Source organism: Pteropus alecto, unplaced genomic scaffold (assembly GCF_000325575.1).
Source record: "Pteropus alecto unplaced genomic scaffold, ASM32557v1 scaffold98, whole genome shotgun sequence".
Taxonomy (NCBI): Eukaryota; Metazoa; Chordata; class Mammalia; order Chiroptera; family Pteropodidae; genus Pteropus; species Pteropus alecto.
Window position 1 is genome coordinate 19,634,943 of NW_006443570.1, and position 27,798 is coordinate 19,662,740.

Sequence of the window (27,798 nt, forward strand, 5' to 3'; positions counted from 1 at the left end):
GGAATGCCAGAGTTCTCAGAGGACTTTATTTCCCAGGGGCTCAGGTAGCCCCAGAATCCTCTCGATTCTGCTCCTAGAAAGGCAAGAGAAAATTAGAGGGTTTGGGAGCCCCCTGTTCGGTATCTTTGTCTTATCTACACACTGACCCTACATGGCCCCCAACCAATAGCTTTCGTCATTCATTATGAGAAGAGAGAAGGCTTGCGAGAGTTAAAGACGAGGGGAAAGCCCACTGGTTACACGTGCCTTCTGGGAAGCTGTCACGTTTCCCCTCTTTGGTCTCAGGGAAAGCCTTCCTTTAACCCCCATGGAGAGTCCCATCTGCCCTCTAAGTAAGCAACACATCCCATGGACTCTCCATCCTTCCCAGCCAGGAAGTCCTTCCTGATATCTAACCTCCCTCCTTCCAACTAGAGTCTTCATGGACTAGCAGAACCCCTACAGCCTGCACAGGGCTCAAGCCTGTGTTTCAGTGTGACCATGTCACACTGAAATTTCCTGGGAGTTTGTGTACAGGAAGGGACAGAAAGAAGGCCCCATGCCCACTGCCCCTCTTTTAGTCTCTCCATCTTCCTATTCTAATGAGGAGGGGGCTGTTGGGAGCCACTTCCGCCTGCCTCCCTTTGTTCCCCCATAACAGAAGGATGCAGGGGACAGAAGTCCCTCAGATATGTCCTCCCCTATTTCCTTCCCAGTCACAGCCCACCATCCCTGCTGAAGCCTGCAGAGAATAGTTCCACAAGCCAAGAATGGCTTCTGCAGCAGAAGAAATTGACATTAGTCTTCAGAGAGACATTTCAGCATTTTAAATTGAGTTTGGCTGGACTATGTAACCATAAGAGGTGGTTTCCTGAGTGGAGAGGCAACCATTGATCTGGGATGCGTGTAGTTGGGCTGGCGACTTGCCCAGGAGCAAGGGAATGACAAGATGACCTCTGGGAGAGTGCATCTCAGAAGCATCAATCAAAGGTCCCCGAACAATTTTGGTCTTTCCAATTGATCCATTCCTAACCTTTGCCCCTTCCTCCTTCTCTCTGCCCATCCCCAACCTCAAGCCTCACTCCACCCTCAACTCCTCCACTCCATCCCTTTATCCTTTCACAAACCAGCTGTATCCCCAATCCCACCTCCAACCCCAATCCAGCCCTCTTCCTATCCAACTCCCTGTACCCAATTTCACCTCCGTCTCTTCAACTCCGTCCCTCTCTTCCTTCCCCACCTCACCTCTTTAGCCTTACCTTCGTCCTCATCCTTAGCTCCATATTCCCATTCGACATCATCTCCAGCTCTCTAGGCTGGATCTTTCCATACACCAGATATCCTCCTTGGAGTTCAACATCCCTCATCAATACCCTCGCCAGGTCTTGGTCTGTTCTCCACACTCTCCCAGTGTGCAGGAAAAGCCCAGAGTTATGCCACCAGGACAAAATAGTTAGGATAGGATCATCCCTGGATAAGCCCTCAGCTTCCTGATCCCATCTGGCCCTTATAGGCTGGATGCTGGCCAAATAGTAAAAATGAATTCAAGTGCAAGAAGACAAGTCGAGGTCTGATGTCCAGGTGGATCTCTCTAAACTGCAAATGGGTGGTAGGTAGAGGGGGGAAATGGACAGACATGCTCAGAGGGACCCAAAAAGAGCCAGTGGCAACCTTTCTTGGGAGGCTGGGAGTGTAACTGATTCAATTCGGCATGGCCAGTCCCAAGGCAGGGAGATGGACAGAAACTGAAGCAAGGAGTCCTGCCAGATTGTTTAGGAATGACTGCCATCATGAGCATCCTCGGGTCTCTACCCCACCTGTGGTTCTTGCTTAGTCAGCTCAGATTAATGGGGCCGGGGAGAAAATTAGCTGAATTGTGATCTCTCAGAGAACTTGACTTGAGAACCAGTTATGAGTCACAGAGTAAAGAGAACCCATGCTCTCATGACTACTCTGGAATCTCCAAGGGGTAGACACCTCTCAAGACCCCCAAGAATGCAACAGAGAGCCCACTGGGAGCTCTGACCTAACCCTCCACCCTGTGCTCATGGGAAGATGCATAGTCAGTCAGTTTCAAGTCCTGCTCCCCTAGCCTGAAACTACTGCTTCTGACAAACTGCAGTGAGCCGAGGCACCAACACACACACACACACACACACACACACACACACACACACACACACGCAGAATGGGGTGTGTCCCTGGAACCGGATTGCCCAGAGACAGTTGGAGATCCCACCTACACTTGTAAATTCCACAGCCATGTCCCAAACTACACCAGCTCATCAGTCTTGGAAGACATAGGATATGCATGAGGATACACACACATATGCACACAGCACCAGAAAACCCAACTATCAGACTCTGTACTTAGAAGTCTCCACACAACAGAGCCAGAGTGACCACAGAAGTGTTCACAGTCAGAGGTGTCTCCAGCCCCCTTTTGGTGGTGGTGGTGGTGGGTGTTCCTGGAACTTACATTGGGCCTTACAGAGCATGTGCCTTTGGAGAGGGGGCTCAGCCTCTCTGAGCCTTCCCATGAGCGTGTCCAATCTGAAGGAGGTGGGAAGGGTTTTAGAGAAAAAGTTCTTTGGAATGAAGATGCCAAGCCCAGGAGGGTCTGGGAGTAGAGAAGGGAGAAAGGTAGAGTCTGGAGCCCAGGAGCTGAATGGCCAGGGAAAATACCCCTAGAACCTACCACTTCTCCACATCCTTCTTCTCAGATGGGCAAAAAAATGATTAGGTGCTCAGAGCTGGTTTCACCTAGCTCGAGTGCCTAGAGGAAGGGCCAGTGCACAGGTATCTACATAGCAGGGAACAGTCCCTTCTGCTGGTGGGGCCTCAGTTTCTCCATCTGTCAAATAAGGAGGTCCTTGCTCTTCTCACTCCATGATTTGTCAAGTCCAGGCAGTTCACTTACTGCCTGCCTAGTGTGTGCATGAATGCGTGCTCTGGGTGGAGTGGGGGGAGGGGATCCACCAGTATGTGTCTTGTACTAGATCTGATTATTAGTAGTGGTGGCAGAATTAATATCCCTAATAATAGATCGGTAATAATGAGCAGTCATTCTGATAATGATATGTATAGAGTGTGAAAGGCCCGTGGCCCCAAGGAATGGTAAGATCTTGTGCCATCTCACGCTCCCACTAAGGTGAGCAGACAGAGAGGGGCCCAGCAGCTGGATGTGAGCACTCTTGATCACCTCCATGGGGAGTACACCAGGAAGGACAAATGGGTGAAGGGGGTAAAGATCTCAGCCTCCATCCCTATTCTGAAATCCCATGGGCCTGGGACCCCAAGAGAGGAGGCAGGGGCACCAGACAAAACGGTGCCGGTTGACCTTCTTCAGAGCATTCTGACATTCTAGTTCTCATTCAGTCCCCAGGACAGCCGGGTGAGGTATTTAGAGCAAAGATGAAGATCCCATTTTATAATGGAGGAAATGAGGTTCATTCCTGTGACTGGCCTACACTGATGGCAGAGCTGGGAGATGTTTCTGGGGTCCTTGGTCAGATGGACTCCCTGTGAGGGCAGCTGCTGGGGAGAACAGGTGTTTCTGAGATGATAAATGCCCGGCTAGGGAATGAGATGAAACAAGGCCTAGTTATTCCTGTTGGTTGCACAGCTCAAATCCTCAGCTGCCAATCACCACCAAACCAATCAACTCTGAAGCCAATGACCAATGCAGCCCACTGGAGGCAGGGATGAGACACCAGGCTCAGCCCTGAGTGACTTCATGTGGAGGCCAGACTTCTAGACCACAGAATGGCAGAACTAATGGGTACTCAAGAGGCAAGCCCACATACCCCAGCCCATTCTGTCACCCCCCCCTGCTGCCCCCTCCCCACCGCTTCAGCCACTGTGCCTGAAGGAAACTTGTTGTAAAGAAGGATGAAGATATTTCATAATCTGTGAAAAATCCTCCTGTTCCTTCAGTCACTCCACACCTCACCATCCACTCTGGTCCCTTTCACAGCTGGGCAGACTAAGGCTTAAAAAGAACTTTCTTCTCTGGAAATCAGTGTCTAAGGCCTCAGACCACTGTGTTATGCACACTGCCCTCTGAGAGGATTAAGCAGGCAAGAAGTTCCCACTGTCCAGGAACCCAGTTCTCCAGTCAGGCCCCCAATGTTTCTAGGCCACCTTTTCACCTTCAAGTCCCTTGCCAAACCTGCTCTCACCATCAGACCCAGTCGTGCCTTTAAAAATCCCTGAAAAAGGTGGGGAATGAGGGGCATCTTCTCCTTAAGTTGCCCATCTAAGGATTTCATGTTCTTGGAATTGATATTTTTGTCTCCCCCTCTTCCCGCTAACCTTGGAGGGTAAGTAGACTTTGCTTCTCGGAGCAAGGTCTGGAGGTGAACTCACAGCCTCAGAGCCTGGACTCTAGAGAGGCAGGAGGGAAGAAAAGGCAGACCATGAATGTCGCCCAAGAGCGAAAGATCCCTGGGGGCCGGGGGTGCTTAGGAGGTCTCTGCAAAGGGGCATCTAAGGAGTAGAGAGAACCCAGGAGAGCAAATCTCTCAGACTCGGTGACCATAGTAGAGGAGAGAAGGGGTCCTGGTAGGTGTGTCTCAGAAAGGGATGGATGGAAGCTTTGAGAGGTAGCACTTTTTTGTTTCTTTGAAACTAAGCATCCCTTATTTCCTATCTACCAAATAAGCCGGGAGGTCTCTGCAAAGGGGCATCTAAGGAGTAGAGAGAACCCAGGAGAGCAAATCTCTCAGACTCGGTGACCATAGTAGAGGAGAGAAGGGGTCCTGGTAGGTGTGTCTCAGAAAGGGATGGATGGAAGCTTTGAGAGGTAGCACTTTTTTGTTTCTTTGAAACTAAGCATCCCTTATTTCCTATCTACCAAATAAGCATCCACAGGCAGGTCAAGGACTCTCATCAATCTGTCCCACTGTCCATCTATCCATGTGTCCACCTTTCCATCAGTCATTTGTCCATCCATCAATCAGTCCATTCACTGATCTGTCAATTCCATTCATCCGTCTATCCTTCCATCCACTCACCTATTCATCCCTCCATCCACATATTAATCCATCCATCCATACATCCATAGTCTATCCATCCAGAGAGATCAGGCTCCAATTGGTCTCCCCAGGTTGCTGGGAAGGGCCTGTGGTCCTGTGGCATTTATGGATCATGTGACTTGCCTGGCCTGGCCTGGGGAGGCAGCCCCACCCCAGCCCTCAGGCAGGGGGCTGGTCCAGGCATGTGGGAGTATTTAAACCTCCATGGAGGTTCCTGGGTTGTCGCTGGCCTGATGACTCCCCGAAGCCGTGATGGTGGCCATGGCCCAGAACCCACTGTGAGTGCTTGGATTCAGCTCCTTCAGGGCCAAGGTTGGGTGGCAGGGGCTGAGGATGGGCTAGAGAGATGGAAAGCTGCCCAGAGGTGGTCAGGGAAAACAGACAGGCAGGAGTGCTAGGCAAAGAAGAGTGGGAGAACAGGAAGCCGTTGGAGCCAGGCGTCTGCAGCAAGGCTGGGACCCACCCTTCAGGAGCCTCTGGAAGGTCTCTTGGTGATTGGCAGGAAGGACAAGACAAGAGGATTAAGATTACAAGGGAGATGAAGTTTAGCTAAAGTGTTCTTTCAGGTGGCTCAAGTGTTCTTTCAGGATGGACATACTGAGTGATGCTCCAGGACCAGCCTACTTCCAGAGGCAGGGGAATGACTGAAGTGGCTTTGGGAGAGCCCTGATTTGGGGAATGGGAATGGCTCAGTTGCTGGTGTCAGTGGCTCAGATTTGAGGAAAGTATTGCACGGAGGACAAGGCTGCTTTTCATCCTTTGTTCTTCTTCCCCACTTCACCCCCTACCCTTTCTGTCTGTCTATAGCTGCTTCTCAAAGCACTTTCATCGGATCTCAAGGCAGGGACATCTGACACATTTCCTGAAACCCAGGCAGGGTCAAGAGCTCCAGAATTTTTGGCCTCAGAAGCCCCAACCTTGATGAGAGGAGAGGAGCTAGAAGCCCCATCCTTCTTGACACCCCTAGATCCTGAGTATCCTAGGATGCCCTAGCCTCCAGAGCAGGCCCCCGGGGCCTTTCCCTGCCACCCCCCACTGAGTAATTACTGATCTACTGTAGGGGACCCCTCCCAGCAGCCAGGCAGGCGGAGCCCTGGGTGGGGCCACAGGCAGCACTGGGCATGGGCCCCACCCCTCGTAAAACATGCTGCCGCAGCCAGCAACAGAAACCATTAAGGCGGAACTGCACTGTCTCCACCTCGCTCATAAAGGGTGGGTAGGAGGCAGCCCAGGTAGGAGGGAGTGTGGAGAGCACCCAGTGAGGGCCCTTGGTGTCCTCTGTGACTCAACTGCCCACAGGGAATGCAGGGACAGACCCTCCCAAGGAAACCTCCAACCTTGCCCCCCACCTGCCACCCTGGCTTCCAGGTATGAGCAAGGAAACCAAGGTGTTCCCGAGGTGGGGCCATGTGCTTAATGGTTAAGCATACTGGCTTTTTGAAACCTGTGTCTGAATCCAGGGGAGCATAATTTACTAGCTGAGTAAACTGAAGCAAGTCAGGGTAACCTCTCTGAGCCTCAGTTTCCTCACCTAAAAATGAGAATGATAATACAGCACCTCCCTTCTGGGGTATAATACCTCACCCAGCTGTTCTTGGTCCCCTTAAGGATATATTTCCTCATGGAGGTCTCTCCTGAAAGTAAAGTGGGGTGAGGGCCTGACAGCTCTGTTGACCATAGACACATCCATGGAACCAATTTCAGCATCTGTAGATGCAAATAATTTCAGTGTCTCATTTTACTTATAAGGGAACTGAGTACAGAAAGGGGAAGTGACTTGTCCAAGGTCACACAACCAGCAAACCAGGTATCCCCCAACCTCTACCCCCAAATGGCTCCTTGTGCCCAAGTCCTGAGGCTCTAGGGAAACGGTCTCTGAGAGGTGGGGAGATGTGCTGGGTAGAAGGGACACAGGTCTGGCTGTTTGTGAAAAAGTCACAGGGCAGGGATTCGATGATCGTTGTGGACCATGTCGTTATGCTTTCTGGGGAATTTGTAACCCGTCATTTCTGTCTTCCCTTTGACTCCAGGGAAGATCAAGTCTGCTTTTCCTCCATCTTCACCCTTACCCTCCCACTCACCAAGGATCATGAAAGGAGGAGAAGTTCAGAGAGTAGAGGGTAGAGAGAATGCCCAGATATATTGAAATGGTTTTCAGCTAACGTTTTGCCAGGGTTGTTCTCCTGGAGTGTGCGTTTGCGGGTATAGTTGGGGCTCTCGAGGTCTGAGAATCAGGAGTTATGATTTTCAGTTTTAGCTATGTGGTCCCAAACATGTCACTTCTCCCTGGGCCTCATTTTTCTCCCCTGAAAAATGAGGTTAGTGACCTTGCTTCTCTGTCAGTGGTGTGCTGATAAATGTTCACCAACCAGCTCTCCAAAAAAAAAAAAGGTTCTAATTTGTAATTTGTAGTATTTGCTAATTTCCATAGGTAAATACTCCCACCATGGCCTATTTGGTCTGATTCCACTGAACATGGAGTTGGAAAGAGATGGACACAATTGGCTCTCGAAAGCCCATAGCTGCTGGCTCTAGCACACCACTGCCCGCTTCCCTCTGGAGCAAGAGGAGGATGAAATAAGACGGTAGATACAAAAGTGCTTTATAAACTGAACAGTGCTTTATAGATATAGGGTTGTGATGATGAACATCTTTATAGTCAAAAGGTCCCCAGGGCACACTGAAAGCCCGGGCCTAGCTTTAGCCCAAGAAGAGGTAGGCTGTGGGTTGTGGGAGCCCGCACTAAGTGGCAGGATGATGAGTACATCCAGGGTAGCTCCTGAGAAAGGAGAGCTGGACCTAGTGCATTGGTTTGCTGATTTTTGTACACTCACATCCCACTGTGCTACCTGAAACTGAAGCAGATAGGATAGAGGTTAGCTGTCCGTAAAAGATTCCTTCTAAATGCAGGTGCCAGCCCCAGGATGCTGAAGCCATCAGAGAGGCTTCCTGAGGGATCCAAAACAACAGTCACTCCCTCCTTCCTACTCTAATTCCTGCGAGTTTCTATAGCCATTCTACCACAGAGGAATGGCCGAAATGATCTCTGAGGCCAGAAAGTCAAAAGGAGGGAAGTTTAGCCTCTGCAAATGGGGTAAGAGGATGTCAGGGAGACGGAGGTGGGAGGCAGGAAGAGAAGTTTCCTCTGGTCTCCCTGCCCCCACCCCCAGAGCTAATGCTTTAAATTAACTCTGTCCCACTGTTAATTATTAATAATAGCTACCATTTATTGAGCACGTACTATGCACTAAGCCATTTACAAGCAATAGGTTATCTAATCCTCCAGAGAGGTACATATTATTAGTCCTATTTTACAAATAAGGAAACTGAGGCCCAGGGAAGGAAGTTAAGCAACTTGTCCACCCAACGTCCCACAGTTACTGGGTTTCAAATCCAATCCTGATTCTAGAGCTTATGAACTAGATCATCCAACTTCGGGAACTCCACTGGCTACTCCAAGGCAGCCTCATCCCTCCCTCCACAGTGAGTCCTTCCCTGTGCTAACCAGGACACCCCCCAAATGCACCAATCAGAGCCCCTCCTCCCTGCCTCTAAGGCAGAAGGGCCCTTTGGACTGCAGCTAGTGGAGGATCCTCTCTTTCCTGGGCTGTATGGTATTAGGCAAGTCACAGCTTTTTCTCTGGGCCTCCTTTCCTCATTTGCAAAATAGAACTTTGACTGAGGCAACCAAAGGGATGTCATGGTCACCAAATCAGGAGTCATCATTTATAAAACCTTCCCAGAGGAAACCTGCACTGAGGACCATTGGGGTCTTCTGCATCCTCTATGCAAATCAAGGGATGAGCCTTTGAACTCCTGGCTCTAATCCTGTCCCTGGGGGCTTGGAGGGGGCCAGGTGGTGGTTTGGCCAAGCCAAGGTATAAAAGTTGTGACTGTGAACTGAAGCCTTCCGTTAAGGCCTCTTACATGCAAGAACTCAGCCAGAACTAGAGATGGTGTCCTGGAATATAGGTGCAAGTTTGGGGGTGAAGCAGATGCTACAGGGGTCCTTCTGGGAAGACCAGACCTTCAGCCGGAGGTGTAGCCCAAGCTGGGGCTCAGAGAGGCCTCCGCAGGTTCATGTCTCAGAAGAGCAGAGCTGGGGTCTGAGCCCCCTGAGGCCAGGCTGAGTGAAGGCCGGGCAGACAGGACAGGGCTAGCAACAGCAGCTGCCACCTGGGCATGGGGCCATTAGCCAGTTTCCCCAGGCCTGCCTGAAGCAGCAAGACCATCAGGAAAACTAGAGTCTGGGGTCAGAGGCTACAGCCACATTTGGCCAACGAGATCAGATGTGTGGCATGTGTCCTTGAGCATTTTCTATGTGTCGGGCACCATATACACATCATCTTACTAAATCTTCATGACGACCCTGTGAGATGAGTCCTCAAGCTCCATTTCTCAGAGGAACAAAGTGAGATACAAAGAATTACACAGTTTGTTCAAAATCACTCAACCAGGAAGTGACACAGCTGGACTCAAACTCAGGCTGGCTCAAATCCAAAACCCTTGCTCTGTACATGCTATTCTGCCTCCAGAGAGGGGAGTGACCACCACCCCACCGGTTACAACGCCTGAGATTTGGGCGGAGGAAAGGCCCCCGGCCTTGCCTCTGGAGGTGCTGGAGTACACCTTGAAAAAGCTGCTCGGAGCCAGGGCCCGGTGTGGCAGGCAGGTCAGGCCGAGCGGTCATGCGGAGCTGGAGATGGGCTGCCCTGCACCTTGGGCCCCTTGCCTGCTCCGCTGCGGTGTCCAGTTACGGCCAGCTCGGCGCTTCCCTGGTCACGCCACATTTAGCATTGCCGAGTGAGCGGGCGCCAGGATATGGAGAAGGGGCGGTGGAGACTCTTGAAGGGGCGGGAGAGCCTCCTACCAGGCCCCCACCTGGACCCCAGCTACCAGCCCCCTTTGCCAATGATCCCCTGAGGGACTTTGGGCACATGCCTTCCCTTCCTTGTCTCCTGTCAAATGAAGGACATAGTTTATTTAGCAAAAATGTGTTAACCCAAGGCTGAGCATCATTGGGCCACCACGGCCATCCCTCCCTCCCAGAGCTCCTGGGAGAGGCATGGCATGAGAAATGCAGTTACCTTGCTCTGCTTGAGTGTATCTTGGGTAGGAAGGATAAGTGTAAACCTCATGCTTTTCTTGTTGCCTGGCCCCCCAGCTTATCCCACCCCTACTCTGACCCCCACCAAACAAAGAAACATTAAGAGGAGTGCATCCTCCAGAGTCAGATAGATCTGGGTTTGAATCCCGACTCTATCAAGAATTAGCTGTATGACTTGGGCAAGTCACATAACCCCTCCGAGCCTCAGTTTCCTCATCTGAAAAGTGGGATTAATACTGTACCTTCCTCACAGGTGTTCTGACAAACCAATGAGAAAATTCTCCAAATCATTTATACAATGGCCTGCCAAGAGCAGGTGTTCAGCAAATGGTAGCCTTTATCAAAGACCACCTGAGTAAAGAGGAGTAAATTCAAGAACTGCCCTTTGCGGGTGGCAGAGGAAGAAGGCAGAGCGGATGACAATGAGAGTAACAGCCATACTAACAATGATATTATTAATAACGAGAGCTGGCGTTTACTGAGCACTTACTACATATTAGGCACTGTGCTATTTTCTGTGCGTGATTTCATTTGATTCAGCACGTCCATGAGGGAAGGCCTAGCTCTCTCCTTAGTTTACAAGGCTCAGAGGTTGAGGCTCAGAGAGCTTCACTGGTCCAGCTAGCAAGGACAGGCTAAGGCTGGCTTTGAGCTGAGTCCTCAACCATGCAGCTGTGCTGGGGACAGAGTTCTCCTATAATTCTAGAAGGTCTGAGCAGGAAGAACCCTCAGATACCGCGTGGTCCAAGCCCTTCGTTTTTCAAATGGTAAAATGACAGCTCAGAAAGGTCAATGGAGTGCACAAAGTCACACCTGGAGTTTGGAGATGGAGTTTGGAGAACGTAGGAGAAAACAGCACATGCCAGACATTCCAGAGTGGGCCAGTGGCAGCATCCCCAGTGCTGTTCACAGGGCCAGGTTCACAGGGCCACCAGGCAATCAGATCCCCTCAAGTCCCCAGTTGTACACTGTAATCATGTCAGCCAGGCCAAGGCCCCCAAGGGTAGCACCACAGGCCCAACCTCTGCTGAGGGCTAGTCACCTGCAGTATGAGGGTCACTCCCACCCCAGGCCTGAGCCCGGCCCACTCTCCAACACCCCTTCTTCTCAGGACCACCCACCTGCTCAGCTACTGCACAAAGACTGCTTGCCATGGTCACCTAGCCCAGTCCCTCATCGTGAAGACAGGAGACAGAGCGCAAGGAGCCAGAGGCAGGGTCTCACTGGGAACCACTACTAGTTCACTACTCCGCAGCTGCAAAATCCAAAACAGCCAAGCCCTCCCTCCCTGGAGAGCGACAGGGAGTGGGGGCGGCCAGGGAGGCAGCTCCTAAGCAGCTCATTTCGCTCTCTCTCCACCAGTCTTCGCTCTCTCTTTGTTTTTCCTGCTCTGCCTCTCACATTATCTGCTTCCTTCTCTTTCTATGTCTCTCTCAGTTTCTCTGTTTCTCTGTCGGTCTGCCTGTCTCTCTCTCATCAGATGTCTGGCTGGAGTCAGGGTCCCAGACCAGGGATGGGGTAGGAGTGGAGGAGGTGGACTTAGGTTGGTCATCCCTGGACGCTGGCCCTCGTTCTCATCACAGCCGACTTTCTTCGAGGCCAGGACTGGATGATGGTGTCGCTACTCCCTCCACAGTCTGACGTCACGCTGCCAGGCCCCACAAGACTGGAGGGAAGTGAGCCTCAAGGGGACCTCATGCAGGCACCAGGCCTCCCAGGCTCCCCTGCCCCACAGAGCGTAAGTACCCAGAACCTAGGCCTGGGCTGAGGCCAAGTCCTGAGGGCTGTACAGCAGGTAGACCAGTCACCCTCACCCCTCAAGGACCTCCCAGGGTCTGTCTTATCTCATCCACCAGCAAACAAGTACCCAGTGACTCCAAGATTCTGAAGTATTCAGATACACCTTCTGCTTATACCTTCAGTCTGGGGCTTTCCAGGGACAGTAATGCACATCCATCCACTGGGGGCACCCCAGGTTTAGGAGCAATGTGGCCTTATCAGATTGGGGCTTCCAAGGGCAGGTTAGGTCTCCATCATTTGAGGACTCTCAAGAGCTCAGCCCCAGACCCTTTATCCCTAGCACAGAGTAGGATCCTGGTCCAGCCTCTTCTCACAGGTCTCTACCCTCTGTCCACCCAGAAGCATGCCGGCTTCAGCTGCTCATCATTTGCACCCGATGGCCCTCCAGAAAGGGCACCCTCACTGCCCCCGCACAGCCCCAGCATCGCATCACCAGGCCCCGAGCAAGTCCACTGTCCAGCCGGCCCTGGCCCAGGCCCCTTCCGGCTCTCACCCTCAGACAAGTACCCAGGCTTCGGCTTTGAGGAGGGCCCAGCAAGCAGCCCTGGGCGCTTCCTCAAGGGCAGCCACGTGCCCTTCCACCCATACAAGCGGCATTTCCAGGAGGACGTCTTTCCTGAGGCCCAGACTGCCCTGGCCCTCGATGGACACTCTTTTAAGACCCCAGAGGCACTGGAGGCCTTTGACGAGATCCCCGTTGATGTGGGGGAGGCAGAGGCTTTCCTGCCTGGCTTCTCAGCAGAAACCTGGTGCAACGGGCTTCCCTACCCGAGCCAGGAGCACAGCCCCCAAGTCCTGGTAAGTACCAGTGGTCAATGGGCAACCCACGAGCCCTCTGTGCAACCCACGAGCCCTCTGTGCACCTCCCAGCAGCCCAGATGAGTCCTCTGTGATCAAACTCCCCACCTTCCCTTCCCAGACCTTTCCATTCAGGGTCAGCGTGTACCGGGGAAGCAGCAAGCTCAGAGAGTTGGGGTCTCTTGGCTTCATTTTGGGCCTCCAGGTCAGCTAGGGAGGGGATGGGGCCTGGCTAGGGGACAAGGTAGGGGAGGCAGGTCAGGCCAAGGTAGTTGGCAGCTTCCCAGAGGCTCCTGAGACAGAATTCCAATGTGTGACTTCTCTCTGTTTGTTTAAGTGTCAAGAATCCCCAGCCAGACCTACACGCCCATATGCAAATGTGAGAAGAAAAACACATTCCAGAGGCCAAGAGAAAGGGTTTAGGGAGAAGACACAGAGCACAATATTTCCCTCTCCAGCGTGAGCACACAGAGTTGAGAAAGGATTTAAGTCTTCTCAAAGGACCTCTCTGTCCCCATTCTTTGTCCAGAGTGGGGCCTAGGTGTATTCATAGAAATATCTTGAAAGCACCATGGAAGGTCGACATGTCCTTCTACAGCCATATCCACAAGCTTTGTGACCTTGGCAAGTCCCTGAGCCTCTCAGAGACTCATCTGAAAAGTCTGTTTAATAGTATCTGCTCCATAGTCTTGTTGCCTTGGGGGAAGGAAAGCTCAAAGGAGATTTGTTCCCTGCTCCCCAGCTTTGGAGGTCCCTGAAGTGGGGAGCATTGAGCGGAGACAGCCCAGGCTGTGCCTACTCTAGATGCCCAGCAGCCCTCCTCACCTCTTGCTTTCAAACACGCTCCTGTTACAACCCCTAACCAACCCCGACAAACGCCTGTTTCCCAGGCTTAGAAGACAGAGAAAGGGGTTGAGCGCCTACCAGGTGTGGCTAAGACAGGACCTTGTTCTCATTCTGGGGCCCTTTGATAGCTTCCCCTCAGGCCCATTGAATATGACAGCAGCCCACAGTGAGGGCACCATCATATTAGCTGCTTCTCCCACCCCCTCAAATGTCTACCCAATGCCAGCCCCGGATCAGTCTACCAGGTGATTTCTCTTAAGTGCCCCATTTAATTCTCATGACAACCATCTAAAGAGTTCCCACTATCTCCATTTTGCTAGCTGTGGGTAAACTGAGGCTCCATAGAGGACAAGTGACTTAGCGGTGAGGCTGAGATTTGAGCCTATGCCCTTACCCTATGCACAGAGTTCAGGCCAGGGACCCACAGCTAGCTAGTCAGCTCTCTAGGTGACCTGGGCATATCACTTCCCTTTATGGGTTCAGCCCCATCATCTGCCAAATGAGGGGGTTGGACACAGTGCTCTTGGCCCTTCCAGGACTGAGATTCTATGATTATAGTTATCTATGCATCAACAACCCCAGGGCATACCCAGAAAGAGCTCACAGCTGGTTTGACCCTCTGGGCCCAGATGCTGGTTCTCAAAGCCCCTTGTGGCCCCAGGAAGAGTAGTCCACCTCCTCCTGGCCTTATTTACCTTCCAGTACCTAGCTGCCACCCCACTCCTGGCCTTACTCAGGGTAGAGCTCTGTGCTAGGCCCTTGGGGACTCTGTGCAGGGCTTACAATTCATGGGAAGCCAGAGTGTAGCCACCACCATCTTCAGCAGCTACAAGTTTCTTGTGCCACAGTGAGAGAGTGCCATAGTCTCGTGCAGACCAGCAACTGGACAGACTCCCTGGAACAAGGAACAAAAGTTCTGAGTGGGGGATGACTGGGGTGAAAGAGCAGAGAGAGGACTCATTAGCCCCGTCCAAAGAGCCTGCTGGAGCTTCGCTGGGCTTTGCAGAAGAGGAAGTGGCAGGGCCCACGGGCCCCAGCTGGACCAACCTGGCTAGCTACTTTCTGTGCTCCCCTCACCATGGCTCTGCAGTGGGAATTCTGGAGATGTGGCCTTTTCTAGGGTGTCTTTTACAGATCTGTTCTGAAAGGCTGGGGGCTCAGAAGCAGCAAGCAGGCCCAAGGGCTTGACTTGGTGAGTAGAGTCAGGTACTGCACCCTTGTTCCATTCCAGGGAGATCTCTGGCCCTACCCCAACTTCGGTGAAACAATTGACAAGTCTCCCCCACTTCTCTGGACAGCCCAGCCTCAGCCTCTCACCTGTAGTGAGGTGGGAGGTAGGGAGCGCTGTCGGTTCTAGCCCCAGCTCCACCACTAACTTGCTGAGTTGCCTCAGAAAAATCCCTGTGCTTCTCTGTTCTCTGTTTGTTCTCCAGGAACAAGCTTTGAGGGAGGCAAAGTAGGGGTTGTTTTTGTGGAAGTCTTAAGATGCAGAAGAGAAGGAAGCAAAATAAGGCCCAGCCCAGTCATCTGCTTTTTCTTCCAGCAGGGGTCAGAAGTGAAGGTCAAGCCCTCAGCTCTGGAGAGTGGTCCTGGGATGTACTGTTTCCAGCCCCCCTTGCAGCACATGTACTGTCCCTCCCAGCCTCCCTTCCACCAGGTGGGTCTGGAGCAAGTGGGCATGCTTCCCCAGGATCTCAGGATATTATGTGGGTGTGTGGTATATGAGTGTGTCTATGAGTGAGTGTGTGCACACTTGAGTGGACAATTAAGGGTGGCAGGGCCCTGACTCTCAGGCTGTACCACCTGGGGTGGGGGACAGAGGTTTATGGAAAGGAAAGCAATTACTCTTCTCTAGGATTGGGTGGGGCTTTTCTGAGACCCAGGCAGGAACTGAAAGGTCTCAGAAAAGAGAATGGGACTGAGATTGGGGCAGAGCCCGGATGTGAACTAAAAAGGGAGGAAGAAGGAGAGAGAGCCAGACAGACAGGGCAGAGAGAAAAGGAGTGTATGGGGTGAACACAAGGCTAAGCGGGACAGGGAACAATGGGCTGCCATCTGGGTCAGTCACTATCTTGCTAGGTAGCCTTGGCCTCAAACTTCCTTTTAGCCTAGACGGGGTAGGACCAGGCATGGTGTTAAAGGGCCTTCTTACCTGGAGGCTCCAAGTTCCCATCGTCTTTGACCTTGCCCCCCTTGCCCACCCCCACTGCCTAGCCTCAGCTCCCCGCAGATGTACAGAATGCCAAGTAATTGCCCCACACTGGCATGGGATGGAGGTTTTTATAAAGAGAAAGAGAAAAGAGCCCCAGAGCAGCTAAGCAGCTCCCAAGAGTCACCAGGCAAGACAGAGCAAGTGGCTACCCAGCGCCCAGCTCCATCCACCTGCAGCCTGGCACTGAGACAGGCCCTGCCTGTGGAGCAAGTTCTACTCCCAGCCCTTGGCATTGGCCCTGATCTTGGCTCAGGCAGGGAGGCAGGCACGTGGCAGGGGGAGGTAGTCAGACTGCTTGCTTCGTGGGGAGAAAAAAGAGATGGAGGGAAGCAGAGGGGACATATGAGGGGTCATCCCATGAGGAGCCCAGCTGGAACATCCAAAGCCATCCTGAGGCTCACAGTCTGACCCAGGCAGGATATGGGGTGTCCCTGAGGTAGCCTGGCCCATCAGGGACTGAGCCACAGCAAGGCTAAGGGGTTACCAGACCCTAAATGGCCTCGCCATGCCCAGCCCTGCTTTGATGCCCTCTGCATTCCACACCCCATCCCCCAACAAGATGGCCGCACCCAGGGCTTTATGGAGCCTGCAGAGAGGATGACTCAGGCACTAAGTGCCTCTCGGGTGACCTGGAAAAAGCACTTCAGCTTGGAGCAAATGGGGGAGTCAGAGTCTCCCTCCCCCCTTTGCCCCCATAAAACACCATCCCTGGCACCGCAGCCACTCCCTTTGCTGTAAAACCACCTCCTACCCCCACCTGCCCACCACCATGACTGGCCCTTTCAAAGAGCCACTGAAACTTGTAAAAGGTGGCAGTGCCCAGCAAACGCCCAGTGGACATCCCACTTCCGGCCCAGTTGCTTTAGGAGATATGAGGAAGGCCTGGAGCACGTGACCAGAAGTGTGCAGAAGCCAGGGCTACCCCTCACACTTCTAGCCCAGCCAGACTGCTATTCCATCACCATGACAACCAGAGTACCTAGAGGGCCTGAGAGGAAGGAGCTAGAGGAAAGGAGCTTCAAGGTCTCTGAGATCCTGAATTCTGGAATGTGGATCTCCTCACAGACCCTCAGATGTCTACACCCTTGGCCAGTCCCCCAGCATTGCTCTGCTATTGGAGCCCATGACCATGGGAGAGAAAAATCTAGCCTCAGCTCTCATTCTAGATGAATATAAATGGGGGAAGGGGACCTCTTCCTTGGGAAAGCTGGTTACTATGGCAACCACTCTGCCCCTTTGACCTCTACAGTACTCACCAGGTGGTGGCAGCTACCCTGTACCCTACCTGGGCTCTTCACACTATCCATACCAGCGGATTGCACCCCAGGCCAGCACCGATGGGCACCAGCCTCTCTTCCCCAAACCCATCTACTCCTACAGGTATGTCCCCCAGCATCCCTGGGTGGAAGGAAGAGTGGTAAGAGGACCCCTGGGGAAACTGAGGCATGGAATCCTGTGGTATAAAGGTAATGGTGGCGTGTGGGGGAGTCATAGCCTTCCAGAGGACGTTGGAGAGGGGATTCCTGCATGAGGACGGCGGGATAGACTAGATCATCTCTGACTTCTCATCTAAGCCTGGAGAGCCGTGTCTGTGGCTCGCCCCCTTTCCCAGCCGTCCCTCCCCAAATAGAGAAAGAAGTCCCACCCCAAAGCTCTACTGGAAATAAATGAAGGATGAAGATTGCAGATGCAACTCAGTTATCTGCCAGATCTGGTGTACCTTCTCTGGGGCTGGGGTTGTAAGTGCCAGGCTGGCAGCACCCAGCCCATCTGAGAGAACTTCCATCTGAAGTTTTCTTCATCTAACTAACTGTGACACTCCACCTCCTGTATGCCAGGCTCCACATGGGGTCAAGTCATCAGCCAGTGTGAGCTCAGGGGAAGGAAAAGGAATTTAAACATCAGCCAGGAGCACAGAGAAGGGGTTTGTGGGAGGCAAGATGATGCTCAGAAAGGAGCATATGCAATCCTTGGAGTCCAGCAGAACTAGGTTCAAGTCCAGGCTCTGGAATTTACTAGCTGTGGAACCACAGGCAAGTTATTTAATCTCTCTAAGCCTCTGTTTATTTATCTGTTAAAAAATAAAAAAAAAAAAAACAACAACAATATTCAGTTCTTTGGCAGGATTAAGTGAGAGAATATGCTTGGCACGTTGTAAAGGCTCAAGAAACCTTAATTCATTCTCTTACTATCCAACATTTATGCAGTTGGCTGAGAGCTGACTGGTAATGACAGCTTCCATTTAATGAGTGCCTTCTATGTGCTAGGCATCATCCTTAATCCTCATAACTCTGAGGTAGCTATTACTTTCTTCACTTCAAAGCTGAGGAAAATGAGGCTCAGAGAAGTTAAGGCACTCACCCAAGGTCACACAGCTGGTATGTGGCTAAGCTAGGATTGCAATCCAGGTCCCTCAGATGCCACAAGACCCTCACATATCTGTAATTCCTAACTTCAGCAGAGACTTTTTTATCCCTCCTCATAGAGCCTCTCACTCAATTCTGCAGCAGGTTATTTCTCCTTGACTACTCCAACTGGGGACAGGGAAGTTGGGGGAAACTCCAGGCCTGGTCAGAGGTTCGAACTCTTAGAACTTTCTCTGCCTTTAGCATCCTCATCTTCATGGCCCTTAAGAACAGTAAAACTGGGAGCCTTCCTGTCAGCGAGATCTACAATTTCATGACGGAACACTTCCCTTACTTCAAGGTGAGCCCCCAAGATCCACTTCCACTCCCCCACCCACAAGTCCTAGGCAAGCCGGGCTTTTCTAGAACCAGAGGAGTCAGTTGGGAGGTGGGGAGTTAGAATGAAAACCAGGAGAGGGTTTTCTGCTCACACATTTCTCCTTGTCTTCACTTCAGAAGGATAGAACATGTGAGGAACAGAGAACTCAAGCTATTCACCCAAGGTTACACAGCAGGCTGGAGTGGGGCCTTATGCTGGCGGAAGGTAGACATGTCAGTCCTGTTAGGCTTCAAGGAGCATCCACCTACCCCAAGTTGGGAGACAGAGCTTGGGAAGAAACGAAAGACTGTTTCTACCCCTGCCCCCATGATGCCGTAGGGCTGGAGGAATTTGGGTAGGAGCTGGCCAGCCAAGGTGACATGGCTGCTGGGACCACAGAACCCATTGCCTTCCAGGGAGAGATTAGGATCTGCCTCTGTGGGCGGCAGGCTCAGCTTCAGTTCTGCCAGAAAGCGGGTGTGGGCTTCATGGTCTTTGAGTGTCCCAGGGAACTGGCTGGCTCACCTGACCTTCCCATGTACAGGATCTAGTTCCCACAATCCACAGATGACAGGAGCTCTACCAGACTCCCTTCCCAGAGGCAGGACAGATGCCCTTCTCCCCAGATGGGCAAACACATCAGAAGGTGATCCATCTGCTCAAGGTCACTCAGTAGGCGGGATGAGTTGCTGTCTCAAACTGATTGGCTTCACACAAATTCCATTTCCCTTCTCTGCATGCTCCTCAAACCCTCTAGCACAGACTTTTTCTCCTGGGGTGGGTGCAGGGGAGACCAGAACTTGTGTGTGAGGAATGCCTTCTCCAAAGCCTGCACCCTGGTGGATACAATCTCATCTGCTACCCAAGCAGAGGATGGGTGCTGAAGCCCAGGTAATCCACAACTCAGCTCCGCCTGATAGTGGGTGATTCCCAGCCCCAGGTCTTCCCGATTGTCCTGCCTGGGGATAACCTGAGGCTGATATTCAAACAAGATTGTACTTGCTGAGCTGCTATCAGATGAAAATTGGGCAACATGGCCAGAGTGGTCTGGCTAGGAAGGGAAAAGTCTGGTCATCTACCAGAGGTTCTAGAAGGGAAAGGAGGAAAGAGGAAACTTGTCTCTGGGATTCAAGAAGCATCAAAGCTGGTAGCCAGGGCTACCCCTATACCCAGCAGGTCAGGGAACCAAACTCCCCCTAACCCCTAAAGCCTTAGGAGGGTCCTCCAGGCCTTTAAAGGGCCAGACCAAAGAGAGGGAAATGAGGGCCCTGCCTCACTCCTCTCAGCCTTTCCTCTCTGCTAACTTCTGACCTGGCCCCAGCCCCTCCCTGCATTTCATCTTCCTGGCCTAATTATTTTTCCTGGGAGCCGTGTAATCCCTATTTTATGGGGCTGAAGAGTGAAGAGGTCTAACAGCTTTTTTTTTTTTATTCTAGTTGTTGTTCTTAGCAGTTGCATCATTCCCTCACTCCCAAGTTTACATTTGACTTCAGAGAGAAAGCATCTGTGAGGATGGGACGGGCCCCAGATGGTGAAGCCAGCCCTGTGGGGTGACCTGGGCAGGGCCCTTAACTAGGGGACAGAGTTGGAGTCTGGGTTCTGTCACTGCCTCCTGGTATAACCTCTGGCTAGGCTCTTTCTTCTCTGGACCTCAGTTTCTCAATCTGTAAAATGGTCAGGGTTGCACAACTCTGACACTTCCCCTCCGACCCACCTAAGGAATTAGTTCAAAGATCCCCTGCCCCCTCTATATATCACTCCCCACTTGAAGGTCATTTTTCTGATCAAGGACAGAGTGGACCCTGGGGCAGGCAACACTCATGTCCAAGGTAGCTGAGGTGGGTATCCTATAGCCCATGAGTCAGGGATGTGGGACTGGGGAAGTGTCCAGCCACTGGACATAATTGCTAGTGCTGACCATCCTTCTTCCAAACAGGAAGTGGCTGGGGTGTAGGCTGCCTTGGCATCCCAAAGTCACAGGTTTATGGGGCCATAAAAGGGCCCAGTGCCCATTAACTCTGCCCATCGGGCGACACAGCCTTGACTCCTAGTAGGGATTGTCACAGGAGTTGAAGATGAATCCCTACTGGCTGGTCTGGTGGCTCAAGAATTCTTCTTTGTGACCCTTGGAGCCTTGAGGGTCATCTCAACCAGCCCCCTGCCCCAGGCCAGCTGCCCTTGAGAAAAACTATAGTAGCTCCTGCCAGCAACTTGCAGTGACGCTGGCACCAGAGTCCAGTTCGGCTGGGAGTGACTCAGCTGGCTGCTCCCTGGGGCAAGTGAACTGGGGAGGAGGGAGCGGCCATTCCTCATTAAGCAGAAACTTCAAGCTGAAAGGGAAAGGGGTCAGTGGGTGAGGACGAAGGGCCCACCAGCCAGAGCAAGAACTCTGCCCACAGTCAGCCCCTGTGAGGTCCAGGACCGTCCCAGAGCCTGGAACAAAGCTGGAGGTGGGAGGACTACGGGTGCCTACTGGCACCCCTGCCACCGCCTCTTACCCATCTGAGTCAGCCTAATGGTTTTTACAACCCTTCCTGGGCACAATTACTGCACTGGTGGCATGACCGGGCCTCCTAATGGGTGTTTATTCTGTTGGCACGAGCACCCCCTGCCTGAGGGCTAGCCTCCCCACCAGGGCACGCACCCTCAGGCACACTCATATGAACACTCACACCCACACACGCGTACAATCATGGGTACCCACACACACCCAGAGAGACTTTCTCACATACACTCATCCTCAGGGACACACATGTCCTCACACTCAGAGGAATTCACAGACTCATGCCTAAGAGACAAGCTCAGACCAGGGAGACACACTTAGGGACATGTGCATGCTCATACACAGTCTCTCTCTCTCATAAACACACACACACATACACCAAAGCCCATATAAACACACAAATTTATGTGTAACATGTGCATGCACCCAAACACTCGGCAACGTCACCCATCTTTCTTTTCTCCCGTGTTTGCCCCAGCGGGGATGAGGCCAGCCCAGGAGACCATTCCATAGCTTCCCCTTCATTTCCTCTCCAAAGCTGGCACCAGAGACTTATGAACAGTGATTTCCTTTTCCACAAAGGGCTCCAAGCACAGGCCTGAAAACCTGTGGAGAGTGGTCCCACTCCAGGTGGGAGAGAAGCCAAGAACTCTGTAGCCCCCGCCAGCCCTCCCTTTATGAACCGCCTCAGCCATCCTCTGAAGGGTCAGCCAGGGATAGGGTAGGACGAAGGCAGATTTCAGGTGTAAATAACCTACAGTCAAGTTTACTGCCTGCCCCACCCCACTACTAAAGGGTACCGAGCATGGGCTGGGTGCTGAGAAGGGCAAGCCCCAGAATGGGCTGCGGTTCTGCACACAGAGTGAAGTTTTTCTGGAGCCCAGACCCGGAGCCGGCTCTTGCTGCCTGATCCCAGCCTGAATTCTTGTCTTGCTCTGGTTTGGCAGACAGCACCTGACGGCTGGAAGAATTCTGTCCGCCATAACCTATCCCTCAACAAGTGCTTCGAGAAGGTGGAGAACAAATCAGGAAGTTCCTCTCGCAAGGGCTGCCTGTGGGCCCTCAATCCAGCCAAGATCGATAAGATGCAGGAGGAGCTGCAGAAGTGGAAGAGGAAAGACCCCATTGCTGTTCGCAAGAGCATGGCCAAGCCAGGTGAGGCTGATTGGCCGTACGAGGGAGGGCCCAGGGCTCCCATGAGCCAGAAAAGAGAGAAGAAAAATTCTGAACGAGGAGAATTGATGAGTAAATAAAGGGCCTGAGTGCCTTTCTAAGGCTGGGGAGGGTTTGTGGGCTAAGGGAGGTCTCATGGTGTTCCTCTTTCTTGGGCCTTTTCAGAAGAGCTGGACAGCCTCATTGGAGACAAGAGGGAGAAGCTGGGTGCCCCACTTCTGGGGTGCCCACCCCCTGGGCTGGCAGGCTCAGGCCCTATCCGGCCTCTGGCACCTCCAGTTGGGCTCTCCCAGCCACTGCACTCAATCCACCCAGTTCCGGGCCCTATTCCTGGAAAGAACCCCCTGCAGGACCTATTTGGGGGGCACTCGCCCTCCTGCTATGGGCAGACGTACTCGCACCTCTCGCCAGGCCTGGCCCCTCCTGGACCTCCGCAGCCGTTGTTCCCACAGCCGGATGGGCATCTTGAGCTGCGGGCCCAGCCAGGCACCCCACAGGACTCGCCTCTACCTGCCCACACCCCACCCAGCCACAGCACCAAGCTGCTGGCTGAGCCTTCCCCAGCCAGGACCATGCATGACACCCTGCTGCCAGATGGAGACCTTGGTACTGACCTGGATGCCATCAACCCCTCTCTCACCGATTTTGACTTCCAAGGTGAGCTGGAGGTGGGAAAGGGGAGGTGGGACAAAACTGGGGAGGTACACCTGACAGTGTGGTTCATCCCCTCCAAGTCTCCGGGCTGCAGCCTGCTAGCTGTCAGGTTTCCAGTCAACTGAAGCAGAGAGGGCCGGAGCTGGCAGGGTGTGTCAAGGGGCAAAGAGGAATGCCCTTGCCCTTCTCTTGGTGCCCCTAAATATGTTCCCACTGACCCCATCATCAAACCACTCTCAGCTCTGGGTAGGCTGGAAGGGACTTGATGTTTCATTCCATACTTGGTTGTCCTGATAGTTCTAACATTCCCTGAAGCAGCTGCATCCTCTGAGTTCACCTTTTAATGCAGAAAAAGGAAAGAGATCTATCCCCAGAAAGAATGTAAGGCCTCAGAGCTAGGCAGGTCCTGGAGAGACTTGGGGGTAGGAGTCTGGGGAGAGGTTCTATCCATTCTACTACATCTTGCCACCTCCATCTTTGCATGTGGCCAGGCTCACTCGTTCTTGTCTCAACTCCAGTGCATCCCAGGCCCTGGTACGAGCCACAGGAAGTTTGGAGGAGGGTGCTGATCCAGGTCTCCGACCTCCTGCATACAGTGGGATAGAGAATATCCACAAGCAGGAGGAGGCAGTCAATCTGATGGGGAAACAGTTCAGGTCTTGGGAAACTATTGTAAGGAATGTGCAGCTAGATCCTCACCCCCATATAGAAGTGTGGAGCAGGGCTCTACAGCCTCAGAGGAAGCTATAGACAATAGACATGTGGGCTACCATAAATATTTACTTGACTCCTATTAACTATCAGGCAGTATGCTAGGTGCTTTACATGTGCTCCCTCATATGGGCGGACCTATAGGATAGGAGAGATTGTTAAACCCATTTCACAGAAGCATGGAAGTCAAGTAACTTACCCAAGGTCACTTAGCTAGAAAGAGGGAGAGTTGGGATTGGAACCCAGGCAACCAAGTTCAATCGGGGTTTAGTCCAACCTCCTTCTTCCAGATCCTGCAGCCCCAATACCCCAGGCAAGCACCAGGTCCTGGCCTGCCATGATGCAGGTCACATGACACAAAGAGGAGGATCAGGTGGCAACACTATTTGCTCCTCAGAGTAAGGTGTACTTCCTGGCTCTGATCCAAACCCTTGGGCCCTGCAGGGGAAGAGGCCCAAGGAGCCAAGCCCATCCTCCTCGTCGGGTCCAGCAGTGCGCTGTTGGAAAATCCATGGTCTGGGCTGCAGATCCACCTTCCTTAGGATCCTGGGCAGCAGCCAGGGTGAAGAGTTGCTGGGGTACCTTCCCCAGGCTAATTCCGAAGAGCACAGCATCTGCATCAATCCTTCCAACAGGCAGCTTTCAAACCCTCGACCCTCTCCAACCCCTCCAAAAAAAGAGCCAAAGAGGTCATCTGGGTTATGGCTTTCAGATCATACATAGGAGGAAGAAACAGAAAAGTTTAGCAACTGCCTGGGGCCACACAGCTAGTGCCAGGGTCTATTCCCGTCAGTGTTATCCCGATCTTTCTCTATTTAGCATGTGAGAGCCATAGGTTGGGGGCATACAGGACCCCTTTGGTGCCTTCCATGATGCACGTTTTCTCTCCCAACTAGGAAACCTGTGGGAACAGCTGAAGGATGACAGCTTGGCCCTTGACCCCTTGGTACTGGTGACCTCATCCCCGACATCATCTTCAATGCCGCCACCACCACCACCACCCCACTGCTTCCCCTCTGGGCCTTGTCTGGCAGAGACAGGCAGTGGGGTAAGCGACTTGGCACTACCAGGAAGTGGGGGCTCAGGGGCACTGGGTGACCTGCACCTCACCACCCTCTATTCAGCTTTTATGGAGCTGGAGCCCACGCCCCCCACGGCCCCTACTGGCCCCTCTGTGTACCTCAGCCCCAGCTCCAAGCCCATGGCCCTAGCATGAGCCATGCCCAGCAGCAGCTCCAGCCTTTGCCAGGCCTGGAAGTCCTAGCTGGTCGCCCACTTCGGGTTCACCTTAAAGGTCAAAGAAGGAAACACTCCCTGCTCCCATACCACTAAGCCGACTTGTTTGTTAGCTAGCAGCTGGGGGTAGAGAAGACACCACCCAGGATGCTGCCCCTCACACATTTCTGCCACCTGGTGGGCTAGCTCCTCACTCAGGGCCCCTGAAGAACAAGTGTCCCGGCAAGAAGAAAACATGCTCTCCCTAGCTCACACTCATCCACACTCAAGCCTTCATGTATGAGTACATGTGTGCATATACACACAGTTATTCAGACATACACCTACCCACATACCTTATATCCAGAGGAATCAGAACTATATCACAGACCCTGACTTCATTTATGGGGCAGCTGAGAGCTGAAAGCTTTGGTTACCAAAAGCTCAGGGCCCCCATGCCAGGTCCAAGGCCACCCTGAACCATATTCCGATGTCCACGTTCTCTGCAGGCCTGGCCCCCTCCAGGCATGATCTTTCCCAGAAGTCCCTGTATTTATTCTCCCACCTTCATCCCAGCAGCCCACCATGGAGGAGGACATATGGAGCCTTTCCCCAGGTTGTCTGGGGCCTCCCCAGGGAGCTGCTATTTAGCAGCACTAGCTCTGCCAGGCTCTACCCATCCTCAGCATGTGTGCTGTCCTGCCTCCCCCAGGGTGACACACTGGAGGGGCAGTGTCCACCCCAGGACCAAACTGAGCCCAATTCCAACACATTGTGTTTGGAAAAGCCCCTGCCCTTAGAAACTTGAAAGTGTCCTCCCAGCCTCGGGTGCAGGAAGGGCCCCTCCAGGTCACTACAGTCTCGCTCCTTCGCCATAAGAAGTTCAAGTAGTTTCGGCCCCAGCTTACTAATTACTTCCAACGGTCTCAGGCAGCCTGGGCATTCAGGGAAAGGAAGCCTGGAATAGACTGGCGGGGGAGCACCCATGTCCCTTCTCTCTGACTGCTTGAAAGACCTGGGATACCGTTGGAACTAGGGGTTGTAGCCCAGTTGCCCGCCATGCCCTACCGGAGAGCCTAACCATCTCCAAGTGGGAGCCTCAGCCTACCCTGGGTCTGGGAGGGTGACAAGAACCCCCAGGAGTTGGCTCTGGGCTCAGATGAGGCACAAGCAGATCCCTCAATGGCCTGCCATTGTCCCCTATCCTGGAACAATAAAGGAAGTGCCTTGTGGACTCGGCTGCCGAGCCTTCCTTTCTGGACCTTCCCTCCTGGGCAGAAAGGTCAACTGCACTGACTGTAGACGCTCTGGCCCTGTGATTCCTCCCACCATCACCCTGGACTGTGACGTTTCCAAAACCAGAGTGAGGCATACAGGAGGACTTCCTGACCAGTGCAGGGATGACGAGGGGCAGGTGGGCAGGGCTTCTTCCCAGAACTTCTAAAGGATACAGGAAGTAGTTGTACAGGAAGTTTTCTTCTTGCCCAGAGGAAGAGAGAGGATGTCTTCCCCACACACCCCTTCCTTCTGAGATCCGCCCCCTCCCTCCTCACACCCGCCATCTCCTCATACAAGAAGGAGTCACTTCCCTGGCCTGGTGATGCCTTCTTGCCCCCCATCTTTCCCCGGCTGGGGCTCTGGATTCCACAGTTGACATGAATGGTGCATAGCCTGGTGCTGTGTTCAGTGCTGGCCCCGGAAAGTGGTCTCTGGAGGGTCAGGGGCCTACTCAGTCCCACTTCAGACTCATCTCCCAGGTGGCACATCCAGGTGGGTTGCTGCCACTAAAGGGCAGCCTGAGAGGCAGCCCCATACTCTCCCTGAACAGGGGTGGGGAAACTGTAGGAGTCAAATACCCATACATGAGCCTTAATTCTCAGAACAACCACTGCTTAGAAAGTTCTTCCAGGGGCCAGGCCTGGGGGCTGGCCAACATTACTTGCCTGCCCCAGAGGACAGCTCTGTACAAGATCTCATAATACAGCTCCACCCTCCCTCCCAGAGGCTCTAAAGCTGGGTCCAGGACTAGAGGGATAGGGTAGGGTGGGGAGTAGGAGAAGGCTTGGCCAGCCTGTGCACCCAAGAAGGAGACTCGCCCACGCCAGCCCAGCCCTGGCTGTGGAGGAAAGTGGGTGAAGGCTCAATGTCAAGGCCCAGGCGATGTTGCATCCCATTTCTGACCAACCTCAGGCGTCGGTCCTGATGGCCAAGCCCCCAAGAACCGGGCAAGTGTTTCATGGAAGAACTTTACTGGGACCCATTTCCTTGCCTCAGACACTCAGACCCTCAGTGTTCAGACAAATCTACTCTACACCTCCAGCCTAGGCCATGAGTAGAGGACATTTCCAAGGGCCCTCAGTTAGACCTGTCCTATGACCCCATTCAGCACACCTGCAAGTGAGCTGGCACCCATGCAACTAAGGCAGGTGGCAAGCAGATAGGACTTTATGTCTCACTTTCCTTTGTAACCAGACTGGCCCTTAAACTTTTAAAACTGGGCTCAACACTCCTGCTCATATGCTGCCCCCTGCTGGCCACCTGTGTTCAACCCCCATTTTAGGGCGAGCAACAGTCTGAATGGATGCAGGGTCTGGAGGTCCTCTATTTGGGGGAAATTTTTACTTTTGTTAGGGGCTCTAAACCTGAGGGTTCTAAAACTGGTTAGAATTCATGGGTACATGTACTTGGATAAAGAAATCATACCTTCATTTCAACTCATCTCTACCTCAAACTTAGTTAGCATTTCCCTCAATTATGAATGTCAGCAACAAATCACAATAGATTTTGCAAAATCTGTGACTTTACCTTAGGTAGAGAAATCACAGATTAGAAATCACAGATGTCTTCATATTACATTACAGGTATTTCAGAATAGATATAGAGGTATCTATATATAGTTTCTAATATATAAACTATATAGGATTGCAATATAGTTTAGGTACATAGAAACCTTATTGTCCATAGGCTTCGGCAGACAATAACAAAGGGGTCCATAACACATAAGAAAGTCAAGCACTCTTGCTTTAGTTGCTGGGTGGTG

General features: G+C 52.6%; 1 protein-coding gene across 2 annotated transcripts in view; it reads left to right on the plus strand.

The window, feature by feature from the left end:
- FOXN1 (forkhead box N1) overlaps positions 1 to 25,808 on the plus strand; it is a 27,679-nt gene extending 1,871 nt beyond the window's left edge. The window contains exons 2-9 of one of the 2 annotated variants that reach the window (XM_006925001.2): positions 11,721 to 11,860; positions 12,262 to 12,720; positions 15,113 to 15,223; positions 17,028 to 17,158; positions 18,388 to 18,484; positions 21,953 to 22,160; positions 22,344 to 22,835; positions 24,440 to 24,824. In XM_006925001.2, coding sequence (XP_006925063.1) covers positions 11,732 to 11,860; positions 12,262 to 12,720; positions 15,113 to 15,223; positions 17,028 to 17,158; positions 18,388 to 18,484; positions 21,953 to 22,160; positions 22,344 to 22,835; positions 24,440 to 24,759 — 1,947 coding nt within the window. In that variant the 5' untranslated portion in view covers positions 11,721 to 11,731 and the 3' untranslated portion in view covers positions 24,760 to 24,824. Of the gene's footprint in view, positions 1 to 11,712; positions 11,861 to 12,261; positions 12,721 to 15,112; positions 15,224 to 17,027; positions 17,159 to 18,387; positions 18,485 to 21,952; positions 22,161 to 22,343; positions 22,836 to 24,439 lie in introns of those variants that run through there. The other variant, XM_025041741.1, reaches the window with a different exon arrangement.
- Positions 25,809 to 27,798: the final 1,990 nt, after the last annotated feature.